Source organism: Ovis aries, chromosome 1 (genome assembly GCF_016772045.2).
Source record: "Ovis aries strain OAR_USU_Benz2616 breed Rambouillet chromosome 1, ARS-UI_Ramb_v3.0, whole genome shotgun sequence".
In the NCBI taxonomy this organism is placed as follows: Eukaryota; Metazoa; Chordata; class Mammalia; order Artiodactyla; family Bovidae; genus Ovis; species Ovis aries.
Window position 1 is genome coordinate 42,676,896 of NC_056054.1, and position 26,689 is coordinate 42,703,584.

The 26,689-nt window shown below is 40.8% G+C and overlaps 1 protein-coding gene across 2 annotated transcripts in view; it reads right to left on the reverse strand.

Moving 5' to 3' along the window:
• Positions 1–5,468: 5,468 nt before the first annotated feature.
• The window catches only part of SLC35D1 (solute carrier family 35 member D1), a 46,598-nt gene continuing 25,377 nt past the window's right edge, over positions 5,469–26,689 (reverse strand). Inside the window, exons 9-12 of one of the 2 annotated variants that reach the window (XM_027970985.2) lie at positions 23,864–23,931; positions 22,657–22,735; positions 18,501–18,583; positions 5,469–10,165 (exon numbers count right to left, since the gene is read on the reverse strand). In XM_027970985.2, the coding sequence (XP_027826786.1) occupies positions 10,057–10,165; positions 18,501–18,583; positions 22,657–22,735; positions 23,864–23,931 (339 nt within the window). In that variant the 3' untranslated portion in view covers positions 5,469–10,056. The remainder of the gene's footprint in view (positions 10,166–18,500; positions 18,584–22,656; positions 22,736–23,863; positions 23,932–26,689) is intronic. The other variant, XM_060410772.1, reaches the window with a different exon arrangement.

Below are 26,689 nucleotides of genomic sequence, written 5' to 3' on the forward strand. Positions count from 1 at the left end.
TTTTAACTCCATGAAAGCATATAGTAGGCAGAACATAAAGTAGTGCTGCTTTTCCTTCTTGTAAAACAAACGGTGGCTCAGATGGCAAGAATCTGACCACAATGCAGAAGACTGGGGTTTAATTCCTGTGTGGGGAAGAGCCTCTGAAGAAGGGAATGGTTACCCACTCCAGTATTCTTGCCTGGAGAATTCCACGGACAGAGGAGCCTGGCGGACTACAGTCCACAGAGTCTCAAAGTCAGACACAACTGAGTGACTTACAGTTTCCCTTTCTTCGCTATCACATAGCCCCAATGGCAGCTGTTGCCACAAGAGGGCACCATCAGCACAGCTGAAAAGCATGGCTCGTTGCTTTGCCTTCTCAGATTGAACCAGCTACCAGCTTCACCAGCTTTAAATCCAGTGTATGAACTCTGAATGAAGAATGCCACCAACAGACAGGCATATGGTGGTGATGAGATAGGTACCACCAAGTTTATTACAGGCAGACTAGGAAAAACAAGAATCTAGTTTGAGAACTTCCCTGGTTGTCCAGTGGTTAAGACTCTGCCTTGCAACAGAGGGGATGCATGTTTGACCCCTGGTCCGGGAACTAACACTGGGGGGTACAGTGGGGGGCATGGCAACTAAGCCCCAAGTACTGAAACTGCACACTCCAGAGCCTCGGACCCACAACTAGGGAGCTGTACACAACAAGATCCCACATGATGCAGCTAAGACCCAACAGATAAATAAATCAGTTCAGTTCCATCCTGTCGCTCAGACTCTTTGCGACCTCATGGACTGCAGCACACCAGGCTTCCCTGGCCATCGCCAACTCCCAGAGCTCACTCAAACTCATGTCCATCGAGTCAGTGATGCCATCCAACCATCTCACCCTCTGTCATCCCCTTCCCCTACCGCCTTCAATCTTCCCCAGCATCAGGGTCTTTTCAAATGAGTCAGGTGTTCCCATCAGGTGGCCGAAGTATTGGAGCTTCAGCATTAGTCCTTCCAATGAATATTCAGGACTGATTTCCTTCAGGATGGACTGGATGGATCTCCTTGCAGTCCAAGGGACTCTCAAGAGTCTTCTCCAACACCACAGTTCAAAAGCATCAATTCTTCTGTGCTCAGCTTTCTTTATAGTCCAACTCTCACATCCATACATGACTACTGGAAAAACCATAGCTTTGACCAGATGGACCTTTATTGGCAAAGTAATATTTCTGCTTTTTAATATGCTGTCTAGGTTGGTCATAACTTTTCTTCCAAGGAATAAGAGTCTTTTAATTTCATGGCTGCAATCACCATCTGCAGTGATTTTGGAGCCCCCCAAAATAAGTTTGTCACTGTTTCCATTGTCTCCCCATCTATTTGCCAAGAAGTGATGGGACCGGATGCCATGATCTTAGTTTTCTGAATGCTGAGTTTAAGCCAACATTTTCACTCTCCTCTTTCACTTTCATCAAGTGGCTCTTTAGTTCTTTGCTTTCTGCCATAAGGGTGATGTCATCTGCCTATCTGAGGTTATTGATATTTCTCCTGGCAATCTTGATTCCAGCTTGTGCTTCATCCAGTTCAGCATTTCTCATGATGTACTCTGCATATAAGTTAAATAAGCAGGGTGACAATATACAGCCTTGACGTACTCCTTTTCCTATTTGGAATCAGTCTGTTGTTCTATGTCCAGTTCTAACTGATGCTTCTTGAATTAATTAACTAAAAGCAAAAAGAATCTTGTGTGGTGGTGAAGAGCAAAGACTGATCAGGATTGGAATATGGGTTCCACAACTCCAGTGCACAGCTGTACCTCCCTGAGCTTCATGTGTAAAAAGGTTGTGCCAGAACCCTGCTAGGGGCTGGGCGCTGGTCCCAGTGAGCTCAGTCTTACTGCACAGATGGATGGATGGACAGAAGAAGATGTCTGTCCCTTCTCTTCTGCAGGGAAGAAGTCCTGAAGGGCCCTGGTTTCCACTTACCTGCTGTGGATACACAAAGGCCCCAATTCTGTGCTCTGCCTGTCTTGGCAGCACCTCTTCCATGCTGCTCCCCAATAACCGACGGCCCTGTGAGTGGAAGCTGAGCAAGATGATAAACCAGTAGAAGACAGGCTGCATGAAAGAGCACATAACTCACAAATTAGAAAGAAAAAACTCTCATAAGATATTAAAGGTTGATTACAACAAACATCTTAGGGACAGTCAAGCTGAAAAAAAAAATGGAATTGGAAGTAGAACCATATACAAAAGCTAACTAAAAATAGACCTAAGATGTAAAATTATACAACTCTTAAAAGAAAATAGAGAGAAAAGTTTTCGTGACAAGGGACTTGGCAATTATCTCTTGGATATGACACCAAAAGAATAGTCAACCTAAGTAAAAATAGACAAATCGCACTACATCAAAATTTAAAGCTGTACATCAAAGGACACCAGTCAACAAGAATCAAAAGGCAACCTACAGAACGGGAGAAAACAGTTGCAGATAATTTGATAAGGGGTTAAAATTCATAATACTTTATAACTGCAGAATATCTCTACAATTCAAGAATCAAGAAACCCAACTTTAAAAAATGGACTGGAATAGACATTTCTCCAAAGAAAGTGTATTACGTGACCAACAAGCCTATGAAAAAATGCTCACTAGTTGTTAGAAAAATACAAATCACAATAAGATGATATCATCTCACACTAAGCAGGATGGCTACCAATAAAAGAAAATAACAAGTGTTGACAAGGATGTGAAATTGGAATCTTTGTGCACTACTGGTGGGAACGTAAAATGGTACAGCCACAATGGAAAACAGTACAGCCATTCCTCAAAAAATTTAAAATAGAATTATTATATGACCTAGCAATTCCAAAGAATAAAAAGCCTATTTGTACCACCACTCCTATAGATTTTGTGTCCCATCCTCTGCTCCCAATTCATCTGTTAAAACCCCAATCCCTGACAAGATAGTACTTGCAGATGTGGTCTTTGGTAGGTAACTAAATCATTAAGGTGGAGCCTCAAGATTAAGAGTCCTTTTAAGAAGAATCAAGACAGCTTGCTTCCTCTCTGCTCTCTCCCATGTGAGGCTTTGAGAAGACGGACATCTGCAAACCAGGAAGCAGGCTCTTAGCAGCTGCCACATCTGCTGGCATTTTGATCTTGGACATCCCAGCCTCAGAACTGTGAGAAATCAATGTTTGTTATTTGCCATCTATGGCCATTTGTTAGAGCAACTCAAAGTGACAGCTTGGCATGTTTAGCAATTCTTATTCACAATAGCCACATGCTGGAAGAAACCAGTGTCCAGCAGCGGATGGACGGATATACAAAAGCTAGCATATACATCGGATAAGGCGATGGCACCCCACTCCAGCACTCTTGCCTGGAAGATCCCATGGATGGAGGAGCCTGGTAGGCTGCAGTCCATGGGGTCGCAAAGAGTCAGGCACGACTGAGCGACTTCACTTTGACTTTTCACTTTCATGCATTGGAGAAGGAAATGGCAACCCACTCCAGTGTTCTTGCCTGGAGAATCCCAAGGATGGGGAAGCCTGGTGGGCTGCCGTCTGTGGGGTTGCAAAGTCAGACACGACTGAAGCGACTTAGCAGCAGCAGCAGCAGCGGCATATACATACAATGGAAAATCATTCAGCCTTGGAAATTCTGACACGTGCTATGACACAGATGACCCTCAAGGACATTATGTTAAGTGAAATAAGACAGTCACAGAATGACAGATACTGTACGATTTTACTTATAGGAGTTATCCAGAGAGGCACAAAGTAGAACAGTAATTGCTGGGGTCTAGGGGGCACTGGGAAATGAGCTTTGTAATAGTTACGGACTATAGTTTTACAAGATGGAAAAGGTTCTGGAGCCTGGATGCGGAACAGTGTGAATATACAGTATTACTCCTGAACTGGACACTTCAAAAGCATTAAGACAGTAAATTTTACATTATGCATTTAACCACAGTTATTTTTTAATGCCTTAATGTACGTCTACCTGTTTTTGCCAGTACCAAGAAACGCTTCTTGAATAGCATGTTTTATTTGGGAGTTAATTCCTAATAAGGGCTTCCCTGGTGGCTCAGAGGTTAAAGCGTCTGCCTGCAATGAAGGAGACCTGGGTTCGATCCCTGGGTCAGGAAGATCCCCTGGAGAAGGAAATGGCAACCCACTCCAGTATCCTTGCCTGGAGAATCCCATGGACGGAGGAGCCTGGTGGGCTACAGTCCACGGGGTCGCAAAGGGTCGGACGTGACTCAGTGACTTCACTTTCACTTTCCTAATAAAGTTATTCAGAGTCTTAAGTACCTGATTAAGGAGATGAAATGTTTTAAAGGCAATTTTTATATGCATTTCTTTCCTTTCAGTTTACCACTACACCAAAGACACTGAATGTTGAGTCATATGTGCTATTCATGCAAAGTACTGAATGGCTGTAAAGGAAAAATTGCTCCCAGGCCATCTTCTCTGCGCTGTACTCACATTTCTGGTTACCAAATGTGTGTTTTTGCCCTGTACCAAGCCAATCTGCTATATGGGCTACATGAGCAACAATTCTGTTCTGATACTGAACTTGTAGTTAGTATCAGATCCCGCAGCAAAAGGCTGAGTCCCACAGGACTGTTCCTCCAACCCATTTCCAATACAAATCACAAATCCAGATTGACACCTGTGCTTCTGGCCAAAGAGCTATAAATCACACTCTTCTCAGGTTCGATTAATTTGTGGGAGTAGCTCACAGAACTCAGGAAAACAGTTTACTTACTAAACTACTGGTTTATTACAAAAATACATGGCTCAGGAATAACAGATGGAAGAGCTGCAGAGGGCAAGGAGTGTGGGGCACATGCAGTACTCGCAGTGTTCCGGGAGCACCATCCTCCAACACCTAAGCACGTTCGGTAACGTGGAAGCTGTCCAGATCTCACAGCTCATGGACTTTGATGTAGGCTTCATTATGCTGACATGATTGACTAAATCAATGGCTGCAGATTTAACCTTCAGCTCCTCTCCCCTCTTCTCTTCACTTGGAGAGAGCAGATGTATACAGGCTGAAAGTTCCAATATAAATCTCTCAGTTGGTTCCCCTGGCAACCAGCTCCCAGACTTAGGGAGTTTCCCAAAGCCATCTCATTAACATAACCTTAGGAATGGCTGAAAGATGCTAACAAAAGACACCCTTTTCACCTTTATGGCTCTGGAGCTATTTCATGAACTGGAAACAAAACTACGTACTCTAATAAAAGATTTTCCTGTAGCTCTTATATAGAAAATTACATAGGTTTTAGGGGCAGTGTGCCAGGAATAAGGACAAAGACCAAATAAACATAATTCTTATTACAAATCATAATATCACATTGGCAAAGAGTATTTTCTCTATTGTGTCTCAGTCAACTAATTGGGATGCCATCCTCTTAAATTGAGGCAGACTTACAGCTCTTGACTGTCTCTGCAGGCACTTAGAAAGAAATTTTAATACATGGGTTGAAGAAAAAGTATTTATTTGACACCTTTACAAAAATATTTAGGCACATAATTTTCATATTTATGTCACCTGATTTACATATCTCAATCCTCAGTACCTTTTAAAAACACTAAAATGGTCATTTGGTAAATAGAATCTATATTGAAAAAATACTGTGACAGACCAACATTTGTAGACAAAAATCAGTTGATTATCAGCATGAGAAAGAAATGTTTATGAACAAAATAATCTCTAAAAACATCTTTGTGAGACAAAAAAAAAAAATCTAACCAGTAGATTTCTTTTTAAAAGTATTTTCAAAAAAGAAAGCTTAAAAAAAAACTCATCATAGAATATCTCCTCATACCATGATGAAGTGGCATCCTAACAGTAAGGACTAGAAGGTAGGCTTAGAAAATGACGATAGTGCCAGAGGTTCACAAATACCAACAACTGACAAAAGCCTGGACACAGAGGCACCATGAAGCTAACGCATTTAATTCGAAGATGAGAAGAAAGAATGTCCAACCTACACAGGAGCTACCTTAAGGTACGGTAAAACTGGGGAAGTTTTAACAGAATCACGATTCTGAAGTGTAATTATATTTCTCTGAGATAGATACTATTTTTTTTTAATTTACCAAAATATGAGTCATTTTTTTAAAGAATAGAATCTTTTTAAAAGGTAGAATCACCTGCATCATCATACAACAGCCCAACTATACCCACTAGATATTTTAACAAGTTGACCATGAGCAGAAACTCTTCTTTAACCATTCTAGAAGCAACCAAATTATAGGGGCACATTCAAAATGAAATATATTGCCCAGGCCTCTAGCATTTAAGGAGCACAAATTAAGACTCTTAATCTTTGCTTACAGCCTAACCCTGAAATGACAGTAACGTTTGTTGAGTGCCTAATATGCACGAGGCATTGTGCTGAGGAGTTTGCATCCCTTATCTTATTTATTTTGAAGATTATTATTTTTCCCTCAGGGAGAGAAAAATCAATCACAGCCTTGTTCATAGGGAGGAACCAGTAGTACACAGCTATGGGGAAGCAAGAATACGTGCAAGAGAGAGCAGAGGGACCCGGGCAGTCACAGAATTTGAATGGCCTGGCTCTCGTCTCAGAGCTAGAGGACTAGTACAAGTTACAAATCCTCTTCAAGAAGTGCGTCAGTCAACTCTATGGGTGGGACACCCCTAATCACCAGTGCTGGCAACTGTGCAGGCAGCTTCTACTCATAAATCGCTGACTCCTTTCATCTGCTTCTTTCTCTCAATTGGGATCTGGCTAAAGAATCATACATTCCTTGAGAATGAGAACCACGTCCTCTTCACCTCAGCTGCCACAGAGCTTCGCATAATGCCTGGCATAAAACAGTCAATCTCTGCTCAGTGAAAGGTGCCACAACAACCAAAATAAAGGTAGGCCTGCCCAAAACCCTGGGTACTACTCCAAACTAGTCAAAAGCGAAACGACTCTTCTCTCCATGAAGATCCTATATCAGCATTACTGCTGTGAACTTTCCATGCATGGCTGATACAATAAGAACTACAAACAACAAACGCAAAACATTCTCTTTCTTAACCTACATGCAAGCTGGATCCTACAAATGACTGACTCCTACAGTCAACAGTCATGTGAAGGAATTAGAAATCACCCGACATGCTGGCAACATGTAGCCTGACCAATCAGGTTACTCAAATCAATCTGGCACTGCCTTAAAAACAGACTGGTCAAAGAGGGCATCGCTGTCATTAACTCAAAAAAAGGAGCCACTAGTCACAAATGTGTTTTCAGCATCCTCACCACAGCTCATCTGTCTCAGAGGGCAAATTCAGGATTTAATTCCATACTGTCTCTTTTTCTCCCAGGAGGTAGTTAACAGATCAAAGAACTTTTGCCTTGTAAGATGCTGGAATACCAGGCATATCTCTTCATGTGCCATAACCAACCCTGCACATAACTGAAAACAAACTACAAAAAATGGCTGGTCAGTCTATTCAGTCTCCAACTTCCCCAGGCTTCTTGCTCTTAAGATGTTGGTGGCAGGTAAAGGGGAATCCAATAATCAACATCAACAGGGCAGAGAGCTTGAAGCTGCTCTGCTGCTTCTGATCAGTCAGAAAGCTCAGTATAGGCCACGGGCCCTAACGTCACGTGCATTTAGTGAAATTATTACTAAGCACGATTTTCTCAAATAAGACCTAAAGAGATGACACGTCTTCAAGGAAACTGACTCTCCAAGAAGCAGTTCAACACTTGGCAGGGCGGGGGGCCAGTGGCGGGGTGGAGCGGGTCTTAGTCCAACACCTCTAAATGCACACCAACTATTTCTAATGTCAAAGTTCCCTCCTCCCAGTAGCTCAAAGGAGGAGGAACAGAACTACCAAAATTAGCTCCCAAAATGCATTCCCCTTGTCCCCGGGCAAAAGTGGGTAGGGACAACAAAATTCATAGGCAAAAGTGCGTGTCACCCATGGCCAGCCTGGAGTAAGACAGAAGCTCAGGCACACAGTGCCCATCACTCTCCCTGATGCACAAAGCCTATTCCTTGAGGACTCTAAATTCCATCAATCACTCACCTCCTCAAAAGAGCTCAGGCTAGCTCAGCTGGCACCTCACTTCCTCAGAGGAGGAGGGGAGGTTATCAACGGCAGCACAGTTCAGCGGAAAAAAACAGGAATTCTGACTTATTAGCAAGTCATCTTTCTCTGAGTCTTGCTTTCTTATCAATAAAACAGGGATAAGATATCTTGCACAACATAATATCCTATTCTCCCACTTAAATTTTCTCAGCTCACATATTATTAGGAAACAGTGAGTCTCAGGATCCCCTACATGGAGCTACTAACTTGAGAGTTGGCTATGAGGCTAATTCTAGGGACCAGCACCACTGGCTAGGCTTTGACAAAGACAAACCAAAAATAAGGGAGATATGAATATGAAAAGGACCTCAATATAACTCTTTTTCAAAAATAGGAAGAAATCAAAACCTTCCAGGTTCCCTGTTGAGGCACCAGAATACTACAAAGGCCAGTAGATTGCAAACCTAATGAAATGAAAGCCAGCATGTACACCAACGCAAAGGTAGCCAGCTTCCTGCAATGACTGCACAGCTGGCCTGAGCAAGCATTTATCTCCAAAGTCAATGGATGTCTCTAAGCCAAGTCACACTGCTGTGTTTGAGTTAACCACCGACCTGCCCAAAGAGGCAATTCACGCGAGGCCCATCCACAGCTGCTCTCCCAGGATGCAGCACTGACCTTGAGAAAAGCGGGCCTGCTCATTAATGTAGGATGTGGCAGGAGTGTCCAAAGGAAAGAGGTATGCTCATGCCATTAAAAGAAGAGGAGGGAAGGTGACGGCTCTAACACTGAGGGTGCCAGCAACACAGTCCAAGCCTGGACCATACAGAAACATCTAACCAGCCTTTCCCCTCAAATCATACACTCAGAAATGCAAGACTGGTCATACTGATTCAAGCAGGAGTAAAAAGAGGAGCAACAAAACCCAGAGGCAGGAAGGAAGGGGAAACAGATGGAGGTCATGTTCCCAGCATGCCATTCTCACTCGGGCAAGAACAGCTGAGCTCATGGTTTAGGATGGCAGGGTCCATACGCATTTGATGTACACTGCAGCATTTGGTTTCACATCGCTGTGGAGCTGGTGCTTCTAACCCCACAGACAGATTTGCAGTTTCTGAGAGCTGAGAAAACTTCGAAGACTTGTTCACAGTCACAAGGTCTTCTGAATAAATCCATGGAGCTAAGTTCTCAGTCTTACCCTTGGTCACTATAGCAGGAGCGAGATCAGGCAACTACCTCCAACAACATCTCTCCACCTCCAGCACACAGCACAATGCCTGGCACGTATTACATGCACAATACATTTTAGTTGGATGAATGACTCCGACAGATGAATAAAATGAGTAAAAAGTCTACTTCCTTCACCCCTTCATTTTCCTCATCCTACACAACATAGAGGGAATAGGACATTTTCAAGGAACGCACCCGACTCATCCCATGAGCTCTCAGGAAGGCCAATGTAGAAACCAATACACTTTGAAGCCACACACATTTCTTTAGTGCCAAAGATGTCCTCTTTGGCCAAAGCAGTGATGATAGCCTCATGAAGAAAAGGCAATCATTAAGAAAGAAAATTCAGAGAAGACTAACTTCAGATCCTCAGCTGCATTTCCAGCAGAAGGAAGGCCAAACTGTCTCCAGACTCAGCAACGACATGAACAGTGAGGCTCCTGATGGAACGCTTTAGATATGTGGCTCTCAGGGACACCTGGATATCAAACTATGGAATAAAATATTTTCAAAACATGGATGTTTCACTGTCGGCATAGAAGAAAAATAAATTAAAAAGCCCAGTACATTTTCCAGTCTGATATAAATTAATTCTAATGGCATATTTAAAAGAGTCAATTATAAGTTTCTCTCATAAAATTTTAAAAGGCAGCAATCAATCCGCAGATTGTACAAGTGCAACAGTATTTTCTCCATGATCAAGACACCTCAGTATCTGTGTAAGAATTGCCAGTGTTCCCATTTGATCGAAAACTTGGGCCAGTGCAGTCGATGCAACCCTCGTCATACTGCTCCTTTTCCCTTAATGTCCAGCTTGCTACTGGCTTCTGACTGTTTGCTCAGCTGCTCTTCAGAGAAGGTGATGTAGGAATATACCAGGCTCCCAGCAATGCTGCAAAACAGAAAACCACCATCAGGGAGGAAGGAAGGAATGGCACAAATATAAGGCAACCTGGACTGAGGGTTAGAGCTACCTTTATGAATGAACACCACATAAAATGAAAACATACAGCATTTTCATTTACCAAACTAGAGACATTCCCTCATCATGGTACTGTCCACTGTCATTGATGCTTTGGAAAAATGAATATTTGCATATACTTGTCAGCAGAAGTGCCAATTTTATACAGCCTTTCTTCATGACAATTGGTTGAAATAAAAATCTCAGAATTCCACTTATCCTCTGACCTACCAATCTATTTCATGGATGAACTGTATACATCTTCATAGACTTATTGACAAAGCATTTATCACAAAATCTATAACTGCAGAAAATTAGCTAAAGGATAAGTGTCTCACAATAGAGTACTATATAAATTCATACAATAGAATACTAGGCATTTATCTAAATGGCAGAAAATAAAGAGCTGGCCATGACCTTTAAAATGAAAAAATAGTTCAGCATTCTCTAACCCTATTTTATTTAAATGAACGTGAATATGTACATTAATGCATCAGAATAAAGTCTGGAAGAAACAAAATAAGAATATTAATGAGTAATTACATCTAGACTGAGATTATAGGTGATTTCTACTTGTATTTTTTGATTATTTTCAAAAATAATCATTCAAGGCAGAAATACTTTTTAATAAGAATAAAAAACATCCCAATAAGTAAGAAAAGAGGCTTCCCAGGTGGCGCAATGGAAGGAATCCGCCTTGTCAACATGGATTTTCAAGGTATCTCCTGTCAATGCAGGAAATGCAAGAGAAACAGGTTTGATCCCGGGGTCAGGAAGATCTCCTGGAAATGGCAACGCAATCCAGTAGTCTTGCCTGGAAAATTCCATGGACAGAGGAGCCTGGCAGGCTGCAGTCCACGGGGCTGCAAAGAGTCAGACGTGGCTGAGCACACATGCACACACACAAGAAAGGAAACATGCAGATCCCGGGAGACTCGCAGCTAGTTTCTCTCCAACCAGCATCAAGTGAACAGTGGGGAACCTCCATCTTCCGAGCCCTTGGCCTCTGAGCGGGCTGCTGCCACCCCTCACACTTGTCTACCACACCTACTGCCAGGGGGGTTCGCTCTAATGGGACAGGGATTATTTTGGGGACCTCAAGCCCACCTGGGCTACACAGCCTCCTGAAAGCTCTTTGGAGGGAATGTACTAAAAGTACCTATCATGTGTGTTTAGGAATAAATGAATCTTCCCAACTAGATTACAAATTCCCTTAAGGTAGAAATTAGTCTATGCCTTTGCATACTAATCAGTCACCTCCTTGAGACAGGAGAATAAAGACAAGCCGGTGGTAAGACAGAAGGTATGCAAAGAGACTGAAAATGTTCAAAACAAAGTGGGACCATTTTCCTCTCTTATCCGATGTGCTCTCACATGGCTAAATGATGCAGCAGATTTTTATAGTCAGATCAGGGTTAGAGTCTCAGCTCCGCTTCTTACTATGGTGGCTGTGTGACCTTGGGCAAGTTATTTCACCCGAGTCTCAATTTCATTTTCATGTGAACTCGGGGATGATTAAATGAAACGATGTTGTAAAGGTGGCTGTCACAGACTAGGCACTCAACAAATATTAACACCTTATGTTGCCTTCATAGATACCTAAGTCCCTTCTATATCAAGGTAAGTGTTGGTCTGTGCACATACTTTCTTTAGTTTTTATTGAAGTACAGTTGATTTACAAAGTTATGTTAGTTTCTGGTGTACAGCAAAGTTATGCGATTTCATATATATATACATACACATGTTCTTTCTCATATTATCTTTGTTATGATTTACTACAGGACATTAAATATCGTTCCCTTGTGTGCACATACTTTAAAAATAGAAGTACCTCAGTTACAAAAGTCTGACCAGGATGTTTGTTAACCATTCTATCCGCCTAGGCATTTTAGGAATTTGGCCAGGAGTAAATTTACAAAAAAAAAAAAAAGGCTCTCAAATTTTGTTGTGATTTCTTTGGAACTCAATGGCATTGATAAGGATATTATTTATTAACTGATGGGAGTCAGGTAGATGCTCCCTTTTAGGATCAGAATTCTGATAAGACTGCCTTCATGTCCAATACAGTTTTGTTTTTTAAAGGACTCAACTAGAGAAAAGTTAAAGAAATAGAATATGAACCTAAAAACTTACTTTCTACCTATTCTTACCATTTAATGTCAGTATTTTTAGAAACAGGGCGTTTTTCTCATATATTTGGAAACAGGGTGTTTTTTTGTTTTGTTTTGTTTTGTTGCTTTCCTGGTATCTTTGATACTCTTCCCCGACTCAGGGCTGAATCCAAACTACTCAAGCATTTCCATCATTTTTTTCCCCTACTTCTACTCCTTTTTCTTTTCTGCCTCTTAAAAAAAAAAAAAAAAAAAACAAAACTTAAAAGGTAGGTAGAGGACTCCTGTCAGAACATTTTAAAAGGTAATATATTATATATGTTTCCCACACCCGGAAGAAGTTCCTTCAAATGTCATTAGTCTCTTGCAAAATAACTTTAGACCTCATGACCAGGATCAATCAGGGAAGTTTAGTAGCCAAACTAAAACAGACAACCCTAGCTTAAAAACTGAGAAAAGAAAACTGAGGTTATGAAAAGTGAACTATAAATAGCTAGTGGCGGACCCATAACAGAATACAAATCTGCTGCTATATTCCATTTCAGTGCTCTTCTGTAAGGAATTATAATATCACAAAGGGCTAGCCAACCTCCCTACATCCTTTTAGAAGTCAAAGTTATTCCAGTGAGAAGTCAGTTATTTATCTCTATGAAAAGCCTGGTAACTGTTACAGCAGCAGCAACCCACTGATAATACAAAACATGTCCTTCTCTCTCTCCAAATGAGAGAACCACTAAGAAGAGATCACGTCCTTACTTCAGGAGAAGACTGGAACTAGAAGAGTCTGCTAGGATGGAATTATGCAGGAGGAGAAGGCTGGAAGCAGGAAGCAAAACCTCCTTTTAAGGAAACAGGTAAAGGAGTCCCAGATGCAGGAACAGTAGACTCAGGAGCCAGGCAGAAGTGGCTAGACCAAAGTCCTCTCTGGAGCCAGACTCTGGGCTGCATCACGGCCCACCCCCAGAGACCATATAGACTCTGGTTTGATGTCAGAAGGTACAGTAAAACAGGGTGTTTTACACAAAAGGAGGCTGGCTTAAGAGTTATGTAACCAGTATGATGACATATGCTGACGGGATATGAAAATAACTTATTCCTCTATTCACTTTTACTGGACTGCAGTTAAGAAAACTTGGAAGGCAATCATGGACTGAATGTTTCACCAGCTGGATAATACATGGCAAGTTTCTCAGCCCCTCTATGAAATGAAATACTCACAGTGCCTATCTCAGAGAACTGTTAGATTAAGTATGGCAACTTAGGGCAATGCAGAGGATAAGACTAAGCATAAAAAAATATTGTCTGATATTTGGTTATTATTATTACTAGTTGGATGCCTGTTACAGACCAGGCACTGGTAAGTACTGACACAACTATAAATAAGACAAGTGATTTCTGCCCTCAGATAGCTGAGAATTTAAAGTAGCAATGGCTACATATGGTTCACTTAGGCTACATTATAACTAATTAGTCATTTACTGAATGATAATTCATTAAAGGGTGAGAACCTGGACTCTGGAGTTCAACCCATCAGGGCTGAAATCCTTCAATGACAGGAGCTGTGTGACCTTGGCAGAGCTATGAGTGAATGCACCACCTCTCTCTAGAGCACAGTGCCAGGCAAACAGAAACAGGCCCAATGCATGTCTTCAGAATGCATAAGACTGAAACTTTCTAAGCCTCAGCCTCCTCATTTATAAAACAGCGATAATAAAAGAACTTCAGGGCTTCCCAAGTGACTCAATGATAAAGAATCCACCTGCCAATGCAGGAGACACAGGCTCAATCTCTGAGCTGGGAATTCTATAATAGAATACTGCTGCTGCTAAGTTGCTTCAGTCGTGTCCGACTCTGTGCGACCCCAGAGACGGCAGCCCACCAGGCTCCTCCATCCCTGGGATTCTCCAGGCAAGAACACTGGAGTGGATTGTCATTTCCTTCTCCAATGCATGAAAGTGAAAAGTGAATGTGAAGTCGCTCAGTCGTGTCCGACTCCTAGCCACCCCATGGACTGCAGCCTACCAGGCTCCTCCGTCCCTACTCAGCAGTAAAAGGGAATTTCCCAATGGCTCTGCAGGTAAAGAATCTGCCTACAATGCAGGAGACACAGAAGACTCAGGTTCTATTCCTGGGTTGGGAAGATTCCCTGGAGAGGAAATGGCAACCCACACCAGTATTCTTGCCTGGAAAACCCCACAGACAGAGGACCCTGGCGGGCTACAGTTCAAAGCATCACAAAGAGTCAGACATGACTGAGCCACTAAGCACGCACATACCACCCTAAGGGATCCGCAGTCAACAGCAGCAGCAGGAAAGAGGTACAGACTACTGACACATGCATACCACAGAATCTCAACTGCAACGCGGAATCTCACGCAATTATGTCAAGTCAAAGAGGTCAGACAAAGAGCTGCATAACATTTTGTATCATTATACAACTTTCGGGACATCACATGGATACAGAACAGATCTTTGTAGGCAAGAGAGGTTCAATGAAAAAGGACACAGGGAGATCTGGGAGGTATTACAATTGTTTTACACCTTGAATATGGTGGTGGTAGTTATATAACTGTATGCACTTATCAAAACTTCCAGAACTGTACAGGAAATGGGGGGGATTTTACTGTATTTAAATTATGGGTTTTTTTTTAAATAGAAGGAAAAAAAGAATCATAGATAAAAATAAACTCCAAAAGTTCTCTGAATTCTAGCCTGGGCAGTTATGGAGATGCTGGGGTCATTATCTGGAAAGCCTGCATTTCTTGGGCCAAAGACACAGGCCAGAGCCCAACTTCTGGTAAAAGTACAGAAGCACATTCTGTCACCACCCTTCACTATTCATTCCCCACTTGCTCTGCTGCTTTTTTGAGCTTGAGTGAACACGCAGTAATTGGCCACTGGAAAAAGGCACTTAGGGAAGTTGGAGACAGCCAGGCTCTTAACAGAGCCCTACTGGGGGACAGAAAAAAAAAAAAAAAAAATCAAATTGGAGTCTGAGAACCTACCAAACCTCTTGCTTCCTAGAATTGAATCCTATCAGAAAGGACTATTTAAACTTTTCCTGAAACAGCAGGAAAAAAAAAAAAAAAAATCCAAGCAGGATGAAGGGAAGCTAGATTCATCAAAGTATAATCAGAAAATTCTTTAAGAGGACAGTTTTATTAGTGACTTCTTTCAAAGTGCAATCAGCCAAGGATGGACTCATACCATTTCCAATCAATGTGAAATCTACTAAGCAGCCAATCTAAGTTTGGTTTTTCACATTAAAAAAAATAAAAAGTAATGTCCGCAATCCATGAGTCCACTAACTAGTGTAAGATGTAAAAAAAAAAACAAACCCAAAACCATAATTTTTATTTTAAAGAGGAAAAGTGAAAGAAAAAAAAAAGGCAACATATACTTTCCTTTACAGACACTGAAACACAAGTTGTAATGGAAAGAAATGATACTTGAAACACAAGGTCATCTGGACTCTAATCCTAACTCTGCAAGTAATTTGAATGCTGACAGGCAAGTAAGTATACTACTTACTCTCCTTAACTCTGTAATGAAACAGAGATTAAAGAGATATGGCCTGTAAAATTTATTACAATAAAATGTGAAGGCAATTCGAAAGTATTAAAAATACTACATAAGGGAAGAGTACCAATGACAGCATTATCGACTAACCTTCCTAGCAAAATGGTACTGTTTAACCAGAACTATAATCACTACTTAACATAAAAAGAAACTTTCAAGACTTTAGATTTGACATATGTTGGGCTGACACATGCAACATTCCAACATACTCAGGCAATAAAGTTTCTTTTTTTTTTTAATAGCCTGCGATGTGGAAAAAAAAGCAATATTTCTTGTAATACTATGGATACTATGTTATGAGATTTAAACTGCAGACATCTGAAAATGCAAACAGCAGCTCTTACTTCATTTTTACCATCAAGTTCTTACTTAAAGGAGACAAAAAAAAAAAAAAATCAAGGCATTTCTGAATCAGGCCCATAATGTATCATAAAGACTCTTTAATCCAGATTTTTAGAAATGAAGGAAGCTTAGGCTACATGCAACCTCAGAACTAGTTCACCATATTGATCCTTATATCCTGGCGTTCCTCACAACTATTAGTGAAAGAAACAGATTATCTACTAAGCATAAATATCAAGCAATGAATCAGGTACTTCATTCATTGGATTATTTCATTCCAACAACTCTAAAGATACAGGTTTCTAATGGAAATATGTAAGAAAACTGAAGATCAGAAAAAAACAATGCTTTCAAAATCACACAACTGTTAAGTATCAGAACTTCAACTGTGAATGAGATCTGAGACTCAACTGCTCACCTTCCTTCCAGAATATGCAATCCTCAGGCATATTTACATATCCAAATTCCAACCAACATACCCAACCCCCAAAAATAAAATAATTTTTCCTCTAAAAAGACAGACAATAATAATGGCAAATAAATGTCATGGAAGGGAAAATAATGAATTATTATCTTATTAATAACATTAGTATTAATTCCCACACTGAGTCATAAGAAAGGTGGAATAGGCATTATCACTTGTTTACATTTAAAGATATAAAAGCTCAAGAGAGTTATATAATTTATTATAAATTAAAAAGATACTATCATTAAAGATCTTTATAGTTTTCAAAAAAGTGTTGTTTTTTTTTTCATCACCAATCCATAGAGAATTCATCAAACAAATATTAAGCAATGACCAGAACTCATTCTAGGAGCTTGGAAAGATAAGTGAACAATACAGGCAGAGATCTATACCCTCATGGAACTTACACTGTATCAGGGGAGATAGAAAATGCATAGTATATATAAACATAAACAGAAAAATAGAATAAGAGGGCTTCAAAGTATCAGAAGAGGAAGAGCAGGTTGCAATTTTAAATAAGGTGGTCAGGGTAAACTTCCATGAGTAGGTAACATTTGAGCAAAAATATATAGGCATAAGGGAACCAGCCATGCAAGTATCTGGCAGTACAGTGTTCTAGGTAAAGAAAATATTCTGTCCAAACACCTAAAGAGACAGCATGCCCTGTATTCGAAAAGAATAGCAAGGAGGTCTGTGTAGATGAAATAGAGTGAGGGAGAAGAGAAGCAAGAGCTGAAATTGAAACTGAAGGGCAAGCAAGAGACAGACTTTGTAGGGCCTCGTCAGGACGCTGGGACATGGAGAGGGGAGTACAAAGAAGAGCGACATGCTCTGACTTAGCTCTGACAAGGGATACGCTGTCTATTCTTGAGAACTGACTAGGGCGAGATGTGGGGATGAGCCAAATCCGAGATGCAAGTAGAGAAGACAGGGCAGTAATCTAGGCAAAAGATGTTGATGGCTGAGATAATGCTGGAAGGAATGCAGGCGGTGAAAAGTGATCTTTTTGGATGTATTCTGAAGGTAGAACCAATCGAATTTGCTAACACACTGGATGTTGGGTATAAGTTGAAGAATTGAGGATAGCTCCAAGGCTTTTGAATTGAGAGGCTAGAAGGATGGAGTCTCACCAGTTGCAATGTTCAGGCTATGGGTGGAACAGACTTTGGAGGAAATACAAGGAGTTCAGTTTTGGACATGTCAGCTGGAGATGTCAAGTGAGCTAATTAGATGTACAAGTCTGAGATCAGGATGGAGATCTTTAAAATTTGAGGGTTTAAAAGCATATAAGTAGCATTTAAAACCACGAAATTCAAAATTCTCAAACTGAAAAAGCTCTTTCAGGCAAGTTACCCTCATCATTGTTAAAGAAGAATGAAGTCTAAATAAATGCAGTGATGTGTCCAAAGTAAGATGCATATAAAGCAATATAAAGAGAGCTGGTATTCTTTAGCCTGGAATTTTCTTAACAACACTACACTGACATCTAGCACAATAAATAAAAGATTATTCTTTCAAGGCTTAAACAAAAGGAATTCAACTTCCAGAAAAGACTCCCCAAAAACTGTGCATGAAATATGAAACCACTTTCTCCTTTTTCCTTAAAAAGCACTATCAAAGACATTAATTGTATAATGTATTATAGGAATTCCACAAATGTCTAATAACAAGTGAACAAATTTGCCATTAAATAGTCCAAGCTAACTGTGACTATTTGACAATCTAAATCCATCTGTCAAAGTGGTTACAGTTAAATATTTTTACTTACCTGATATTTAAGCCAATGAAGTTTGTCCAAGTAAAAATATAATCTCCACCAAAGACCATTCCAATATAAGTTATTAATATATTCTAAAAAGAAAAATGGCAAAATACTGTTACACAGGTTTGAACTTTTTCAATATTCAAATAAAGTCATCCACACAATGACCCAAACATATATCCTTAAATTAGAAAAGCAAATAAAGAGAAACTAACAAAAACCCAATGATCCTAAAATGAGTGTAGCATGAGTATGAACATCAACTAACAAACAATAATAACATTAGTCTCTTCCTGGTCTCGCTCCAGAAGCTAAATGCTTTCACCAATACTGAAGAATACTAAAAAGATCATCAAACTTTTCCCTTCCTTGTGATATGGGCTGACATTACAAATCTAAATAGAGAATCACTTTTATTACCAGGGGCATTTCTACACATTTAACACGTTCAAAAAGAATGTTTTTCCCTCCCACAGAGGTAGCAGTTGATTTTGTGAGGGGAGAGTGAAGGAAAATCTGCCTACAGGCAAGTATCTTTCCCCTTTTTTTTGAAAGGGAACAAGGGGATGATGGAGAATTTACCAACTCAAAGACTATTTCTAGAGGACTCTTGTTGGTATCTTAAAAAAACAAGGGGAAGTCATCTCAAAGTATCACACCTAAAATCACCTCTCCCAACTCCCTTAATCTCCCAGGTGTAAACACCTGCTTACCTTGCTCCTTTTTCAGCTTGTGAGATCTTAATTCCTAAACTAGGCCTCCCCTGATGGCTCAGAGGGTAAAGCGTCTGTCTGCAATGCAGGAGACCCAGGTTCGATCCCTGGGTCGGGAAGATTCCCCCCTGGAGAAGGAAATGGCAACCCACTCCAGTACTATTGCCTGGAAAATCCCATGGACGGAGGAGCCTGGTAGGCTACAGTCTATGGGGTTGCAAAGAGTCGGAGACGACTTCACTTTCATAACGAGGCCTCAAACTGGGCCCACAGCAGTGAAAACCTCTGGCTCTTTTTTAATTATCCTCAGACCACAAAGATAAAATAAAAATTTCTGAAGTTTAAGCTCTTATTCAATTCCTCCCTAACCTTTTTCCATTCTTAAGTCACTGACTTCTGTGCTATTACAACTGCCCAAACGGTAAAGGTCACAAATATTTTTAGCACCTGGGCTCTCTTAGATTAGGCCTACAAAGCAGAAAGTAAAGTGTTTATAGTGTTTTGCAAAGGCCAAAAATAAACTTCAAAATTATTCTTATAGTGGAGTAGTACCCTTTGAGAGAGCATTCAAAATTATGTCAGCCTCTTCCAGGTCTAAAAATAGAGAAAAAAAGTCACTTTAGAGCAAATTTTCTTATTATTTGAGAGGAGGGGAAAAAAAAAATACCATGTAGCCATAAACAAGGCTGGTAGGCAACTTGGGAAAATGTGTTAACAGGACCCCTCTTGGAATACAGAGATTCAGGGAAAAGAGAGATTAGTCAGCATAAACTGCCCAAGGAATTCCAGAAAAGGAAAGAACAGAGAACCCAATCTTTTGCTCAAGATCAGTCAGAAGTCAGAAAAACTATACATTAAAGCATCCTAACCAAGATTTTCCATCAGAAGACACACTCATGCCCCCAAAGTAGAACTCACCAGGAGGCACAGAAGAGTCTGTGCTGGGAGCTCAAAACGAAGACCGCAATTCTGAGCCTTTAGTTTAACTGAGACTCAGCGGGAAACCCTGATGACTTCCATGCCCTACTTTAGAGATTCTGATTCAAAACATCTGAGGTGGGCCTAGCACCCTCCACATTTAACAAGTTCTCCTAAGTAATTTTACCACCACACTTAGAAACAAGGAATGCTGACCCAAGGGTTTAGCGGGTTAGGATCTTCAAGCACAGAAGGCAGCTTAAAGCCTGCTGGGGAACAGTGACTGAGCTACACAGGTTGTAACTGGGAGGCCAATGAAAGAAGCTCCACTCTGGCCCAACTCCAAACCAGCAAGGCTATCAGGGTACTCCCATCTGTCTGAAGGTATAAGACATCCTTCAATACCTTAGCAGCTGTTGAGAAGCAATAGCAATATAAACCACAGTTGACCCTTGTACAAAGCTGGAGTTGGGGGTGCAGTGAAAAATCTGAGTATAACTTATAGATGTGTGTGTGCATGTCAGCTGCTCAGTTGTGCCCGCCTTTGCGACTGCATGGACTGTAGCCCACCAGGCTCCTCTGTCCATGAGATTCTCCAGGCAAGAACACTGGAGTGGGTTGCCATTTCCTTCTCTAGGGGATCTTCCCGACGCAAGGATCCAACCCAGGTCTCCAGCACTGCAGGCAGATTCTTTACCATCTGGAGGCACCAGGGAAGCCCAACTTATGGATAGCCCTCCTTATCTGAGATTGGGCATCTGTGGATTCAGCAACCACAGATGGTACCGTACTGTAATATTTACTACTGAAAAAATTCTGCATGTTAATACATTATTGACTGGGGGATTTTTGCAGACCCTAACGCCTGTGGCTGGCGATTTGTTATGTAAGTAAACACAGAAATGTCTCTGGCCAATAGTTTTTGGGTAACGAAACATACTAATACGTCTCTGGTCAATAATGAGTAAAGTGGACCCTAGCAGTTGAAACTTGCTTTGTTCAAGGGTCAGCTATAATCAGACACGCCAGTTTTTTTCCTCCCTCTAGAGTTTAGAAGTAACACTGTTCCCTTGGGACTGAGGAAGTGCATACGATTCTGTGGAGAGGAGGCAATATCCAAAGAAAAGCACTGGACTCAATGCTGATGAGAGCATTACTGTCTTCATCCCTCACACGGATGACGGTGCAGAATGTACACCAAGACATTCTAGGCCATTAGGTTTAGTTATTTGCTAAATAACTCTCCCATACCATCCTTCTTCTTGGTTAGAAACAAGGCACCACCTGCCCTGTGTCTCGTGTTCCTGCTGTCTTTATTCTGAAGAGGCAAGCCATCGACTTTGCTCCTGAAGCATTGCCTTTACAAAACCCAAACAGGGCTGGAGAGGTAACCTGGGGCTGAAACTGTCTCAGCCAGCCCAGGCCTTCGAATACTCATCTCTAGCTTTCCTAGAAGTCACACAGTTATTACAGCTTAATTTAGAATTCTATTCACACCAAACGCTCCAATTCTATATCTGAAATCACAGACCTTCTGAGGCTTTAACACAAATCTAGTTCTAAAACGAGGTCTGGTATCTATGAATACAACTCCATGGGGGGTACGAAGGGAAACACAGCACACCAAGACAAACTCTACTCTGCAACCCCTTCCCTCACGATTGACAAATGAGGCACCAGAAGTTAAGTCCCAAGGGGAACTGTGCTGTTTCCTCCAAATGATCAAGGACCTACCTCTCTCTATTGTGCTCTTTTAGCAAGTGTACACCCGTGGCGGATTCATGTTGATGTATGGCAAAACCAACACAATATTGTAAAGTAATTAGCCTCCAATTAAATAAATTTATATTAAACAAAAATAAAAATAAAAAAAGAAAGAAAGCCTACCTCACTAATGCTTTAGGAATTCAGGGATGCTGCGGCCTCTTGGATCTTAAATTCAGATGAAAGAGGCCTCAGGCTTCAAGCTGCTAAGCAGCTCACTATTCAAGTCAATGTGGCTCTCCTGGCTGAAGACAAATGAGCCTCCCTCAAATAAAATGGATCGGAAGGAAATGACATCACTGGTAACGTCAGACACAGCTTTTAAAAGTGGGCCATTTAAGGCTTGGCTCACGCTTAGGAAAACTCTCTTGATTAGCTTCTGGCAGGCATCCTTCTACGACACAGCCAGAGCTCAGCGAGGAAGAGAATAATTCTCTTCAGAAGTTAAAGGGACAAACCCACCAGTACCAAGCTGGTCACCATTTCTGTCAGAAACAGGGCTGAATATCATTCTCCTTCATCCCCTCTGAGATGACGCATTCTCCTTTTCTCACTCCTCAGACCTAAGCTGCCTGGAAGTGGAGATCATGTTCTCCCTGAGTTCTTCTGGATTGTTCTAGAAACCATCGCCACACTTTGTCCAACTAGCAAGGCAACACATGAGGAAATAAGAATGAAAGGGAGAAGGCCACAGTCAGACTTATTTTAGAAGAACACTTTTCAAACAAAGCAGGCACCGAAAAGAATACAGTACCTTTTCAACTCACCTTAATACAGCCAACTATTGTAGTTGTAAGAGCAGAATTATACTGAGTGCAAAGTACTGTAGCATACATCAAGATAAATCTGGAAAAGATAAGGAAAGGTATCTTATAAGTAAAATCCAACTGCTTGTTTTATAATAACCCCTAGCCAAGGGAAATGATCAGTGTTGGCCACGCCAGTACATTTTACTAGACACTGACTATGAGCTCTCCCACCTCACTGCTGCTTCTAGTGAAGCTTTGGATTTTTTTTTTTTAATTTCATTAAAGAGAAACACATGTCCATTTAATGATCAGGTGCTTTTCCCAGATACTGCACGAACGCCTTGAAACCACCATTCACAATCATGAGTCATCTTTTTAGATCATGGTCCTAATTTACCTAACTGAGATACAAAACTCAGGGCTTACAGACCCTGGCTCAGGTGTATATGTAATATGAGGGCAATATGATTCTAGACCAGGGTAAAGACAAGAGAGATACTTTAAGGATGGAAGAAAAACAAGTGAGAACTACTTTAAGAGGGGATATTGTTCACTTAACAACAGTGGCATCAGTTGGCACTCCCAGATTTTACAACGAGGCTTCTGAGCCTGACTCAGTACCAAACTACCATGTCAACTTCATTTTGAAGCATCCAGTCACTATGTAGGAAGCCTGGGCTAGATCCAGTCACAAATACCAACTGAAATGACTGGTTGAGGGAAAAAAAAAAACCATTAGGGAAATTTGGAGGTGAAGAGAGGTGAAGAGGCACATTTGCAGATACCTCTTGCCTTCTTCAATATGGTAGGGAGAAGTCAGTCCTAAATTCAAAAGCTGCTACTGCTGCATACTAATTCTGCAAACTTAAGGCAATTTATTTGAATTCTGAGCCTGTTTTCTCAGGCAGTAAGGAGCAGGGGGCAACAATATCTGTCAAATGGTTAATGTAGAAATAAAATTAAATAATGCATGTTGAAATACAATGGTGCTTATCACATACTAGCTTACTGAATAAATATTTAGTTTTTTTCATTTATCCTTCTAAAAGCATGACTTTGAGATTAGTTTGGTAGCCCTGAGGGTACATTCCCAAGGATGGTGAAACCACTTGAGTCTGGAGGTTTATCCTAAGCTGATACATTCAAGAGACAGGAATGAGGCAGAAAGTCACTAGACCAAATTTCTTTAGGAAAACTATCTGCTAACAAGGCAGCAAAGGCTTACCCCATCACACAAGAGAGGGTGAACTGCAGAAGAAAGAGGGTGTCAGCCCAGCCTTCAAAATCCAATGCCTGTAATTAACAAGAAAACACCGGATTTTAGAGCAGGCCCTCCAAGTCGGCTGTGTCATTCCTTAATGAAAACCCTGGGCAGTTGCTCCCATCACACAGTCATATAATACATTTCCATGCATCACTCCAAGGATAAAGAGTGATGTTCAAGAATCTCATATATATGGAAATGAATCAACAAGCAGTTTTGTAAGGTTTTCTCCTTTCCAAAATGTAACATGAGCGAGATTTTATATTTCTCCATGTTGGTACAAAGAAACTGCTATTTGCTTGAAGGCACAAGCCAGGTCTTGCTAATTTCAGCAATCTTCCCAGATGGCTGGTATTAAATAACGGCTTTCTCAAATCTTAAAACATATTTCTTCCTTGTCATGTGTGAAAGCTCAAGTATAGTCTTAAGTTACCTAAATTCAGCTGAGGTCTGTCCAGGGAGAATTACTATTCTAAAACAGTTGATTTTATAAAAGCAAAGTTTCTGTTGTTGCCCTTTGTTTCTAAGCCAAACGTCAACGGAATGAACAGAAACGACAGTGTGCACTGATCATCTGTCTCTCACCCATGAGGGAGGGTTTCTCTCTCAAGTACATAATTTCTCTTGCAATATGAGTTTGTCAAGCAAATGTGAGGAACATTCCACTTTTTATCTCTCTGCCAACCTGTCCAACTTCAACTCTTGCCACTTCAACACAAATCTCATAGCTTCAGGGCTCCAGCAATACGAGGCTCCTCGCGGTTTATAAAACATAACATACATTTCACACTCACATGCCTTGGCCTGGAATGCCCTTCGCCTTGACATTCACCTGACTCCTGCTCACCCATCAAACTAGAAGCCAAGCAGTTCCTCTGTGGGGCTTTCCCAGATTAAGAACTCCTTCCCCTGGGCCTCAGCACTACTCTTCTTCAGTACTTCTCTCTCCATGAACTCCAAGTCTTCCTCTACCACATCTACAGGCGGGGAGCTCCCTGGTGGGAGGACCCACTTCACATTAGTTGAATCACAGCATTTGATAGACAGTAGACATTCAACTTGCTTATGATTCTTTGTTGAGGCATAACATATTAAAAAAATAAATTCACCAATTTTTAAGTGTTTAATTCAATGAGTCTTGACAAATGCATAGGCATGAAACCACCATTACAATCATGATAAAGAAAGTTCGGCCTAAAACCATAAACCCTAGAGGAAAACAGAGGGGAAAGCACCTTGGCAATGGTCTTGACAACAATTTTCTGGCTATGACACCAAAACCAACCAAGGCAAAGAGGGATGACATCAAACTAAAAGGCTTCTGCACAGCAAAAGAAACAATCCACAAAATGAGAAGGCAAACTATGGGATGGGAAAAACATTTGCAAACTACATATCTGATAAGAGGTTAACTGTCAAAGCACATAAGAAACTCATACAACTCAACAGCAAGAAAAACCCCAAACAATCCAATTTAAAAAGGGGCAAAGGAATTGAGTAGATATCCCCCCCCCCAAAAAAAGTATAAATGGATAACAGGTACATGAAAAGGTGCTCAACATCACTAAAAAAGTACAAATTAAAACCACAATGAGATAGCACCCCACATCTGTTAGAATAGCTGTCATCAAAGAGATGACAAGTGCTGACAACGGTGTGGAGAAGAGAATCCTTGTATATTGTTGGCAAGAATGTACATTTTACAGTCAGAATGAAACACACACACACAGGAACACTATTTAGCCATGAGAAAGGAAATCCTGCATTTTGCAACAACATAAACGGACCTTGAAGGCATTATGCAAAGTGCGATAGATCAGACGAAGAAAGTCATACACAGTTTGATCTCACATGTAAAAATCTAAAAAAGCCAAATGCATAGAATCAGAGCAGAATGGTGGTTGCCAGGCACTGGCAGGGGGAAACAGTGAGATGTTGGTTTTATAACTTAGAATGTGTATATGTTCTAGGACTCTAATGTGCAAGCACGGTTTTATGGTTAACAATACTATAAAGTTTACATACTTGAAAGTTACTAAGAGAGTAGATCCCAAGTGTTTTCACCACAAAAAAAGAAATGGCAGTTATGTGAGCTGACGGTAGGGTTAACTCATGTTACTATGGTAATCACTTCCTAATACATAACTATCAAATCAACCATTGTACAACTTAAACTTACACAATATTAAATGTCCATTGTATCTCTGTAAAGTTGGGGAAAAAAATATTTGCTAGCCTAGAAAGGTCCCTCCTGACCCTTTATAGTCAATCCCTCCCCTATTACAGCGTCTGGGAACCTCTGATCTCCTTTCTGTTACTGGAGTTTTGCCATTCAATAATTTCATATAAATGGCATTGTATACTATGTACTCTTATACATGCCTTCTTTAACTTGACATAATACTTTTGGTTCCTTTTATCTTTTCATATGGAAATGTCAAACTGTTTTCCAAAGTGGCTAAAACATTTTATATTCCCACCAGCACTGTGTGAGAGTTCCCACTTCATTTAGTTTTTTTTTTTTTTTTGGGGGGGGGTGCGGTTAACTCTGTTTTGTTTTTTTTTTAATTTTTACTATATTTTACTTTACAATACTGTATTGGTTTTGCCATACATTGACATGAATCCACCACGGGTGTAAAAAGCCAAAATAAATGGAACTAGAAAACTTGATACTGTTAAGTCTGTTTGTTGGGGCTACTGTAGCAAAGTAGCAAAGCGACTTAAAAAACAAAAGTCATTTCTTATGGTTTCAAATGCCAGGAGTCCAAGATGCAGGCGTCAGCA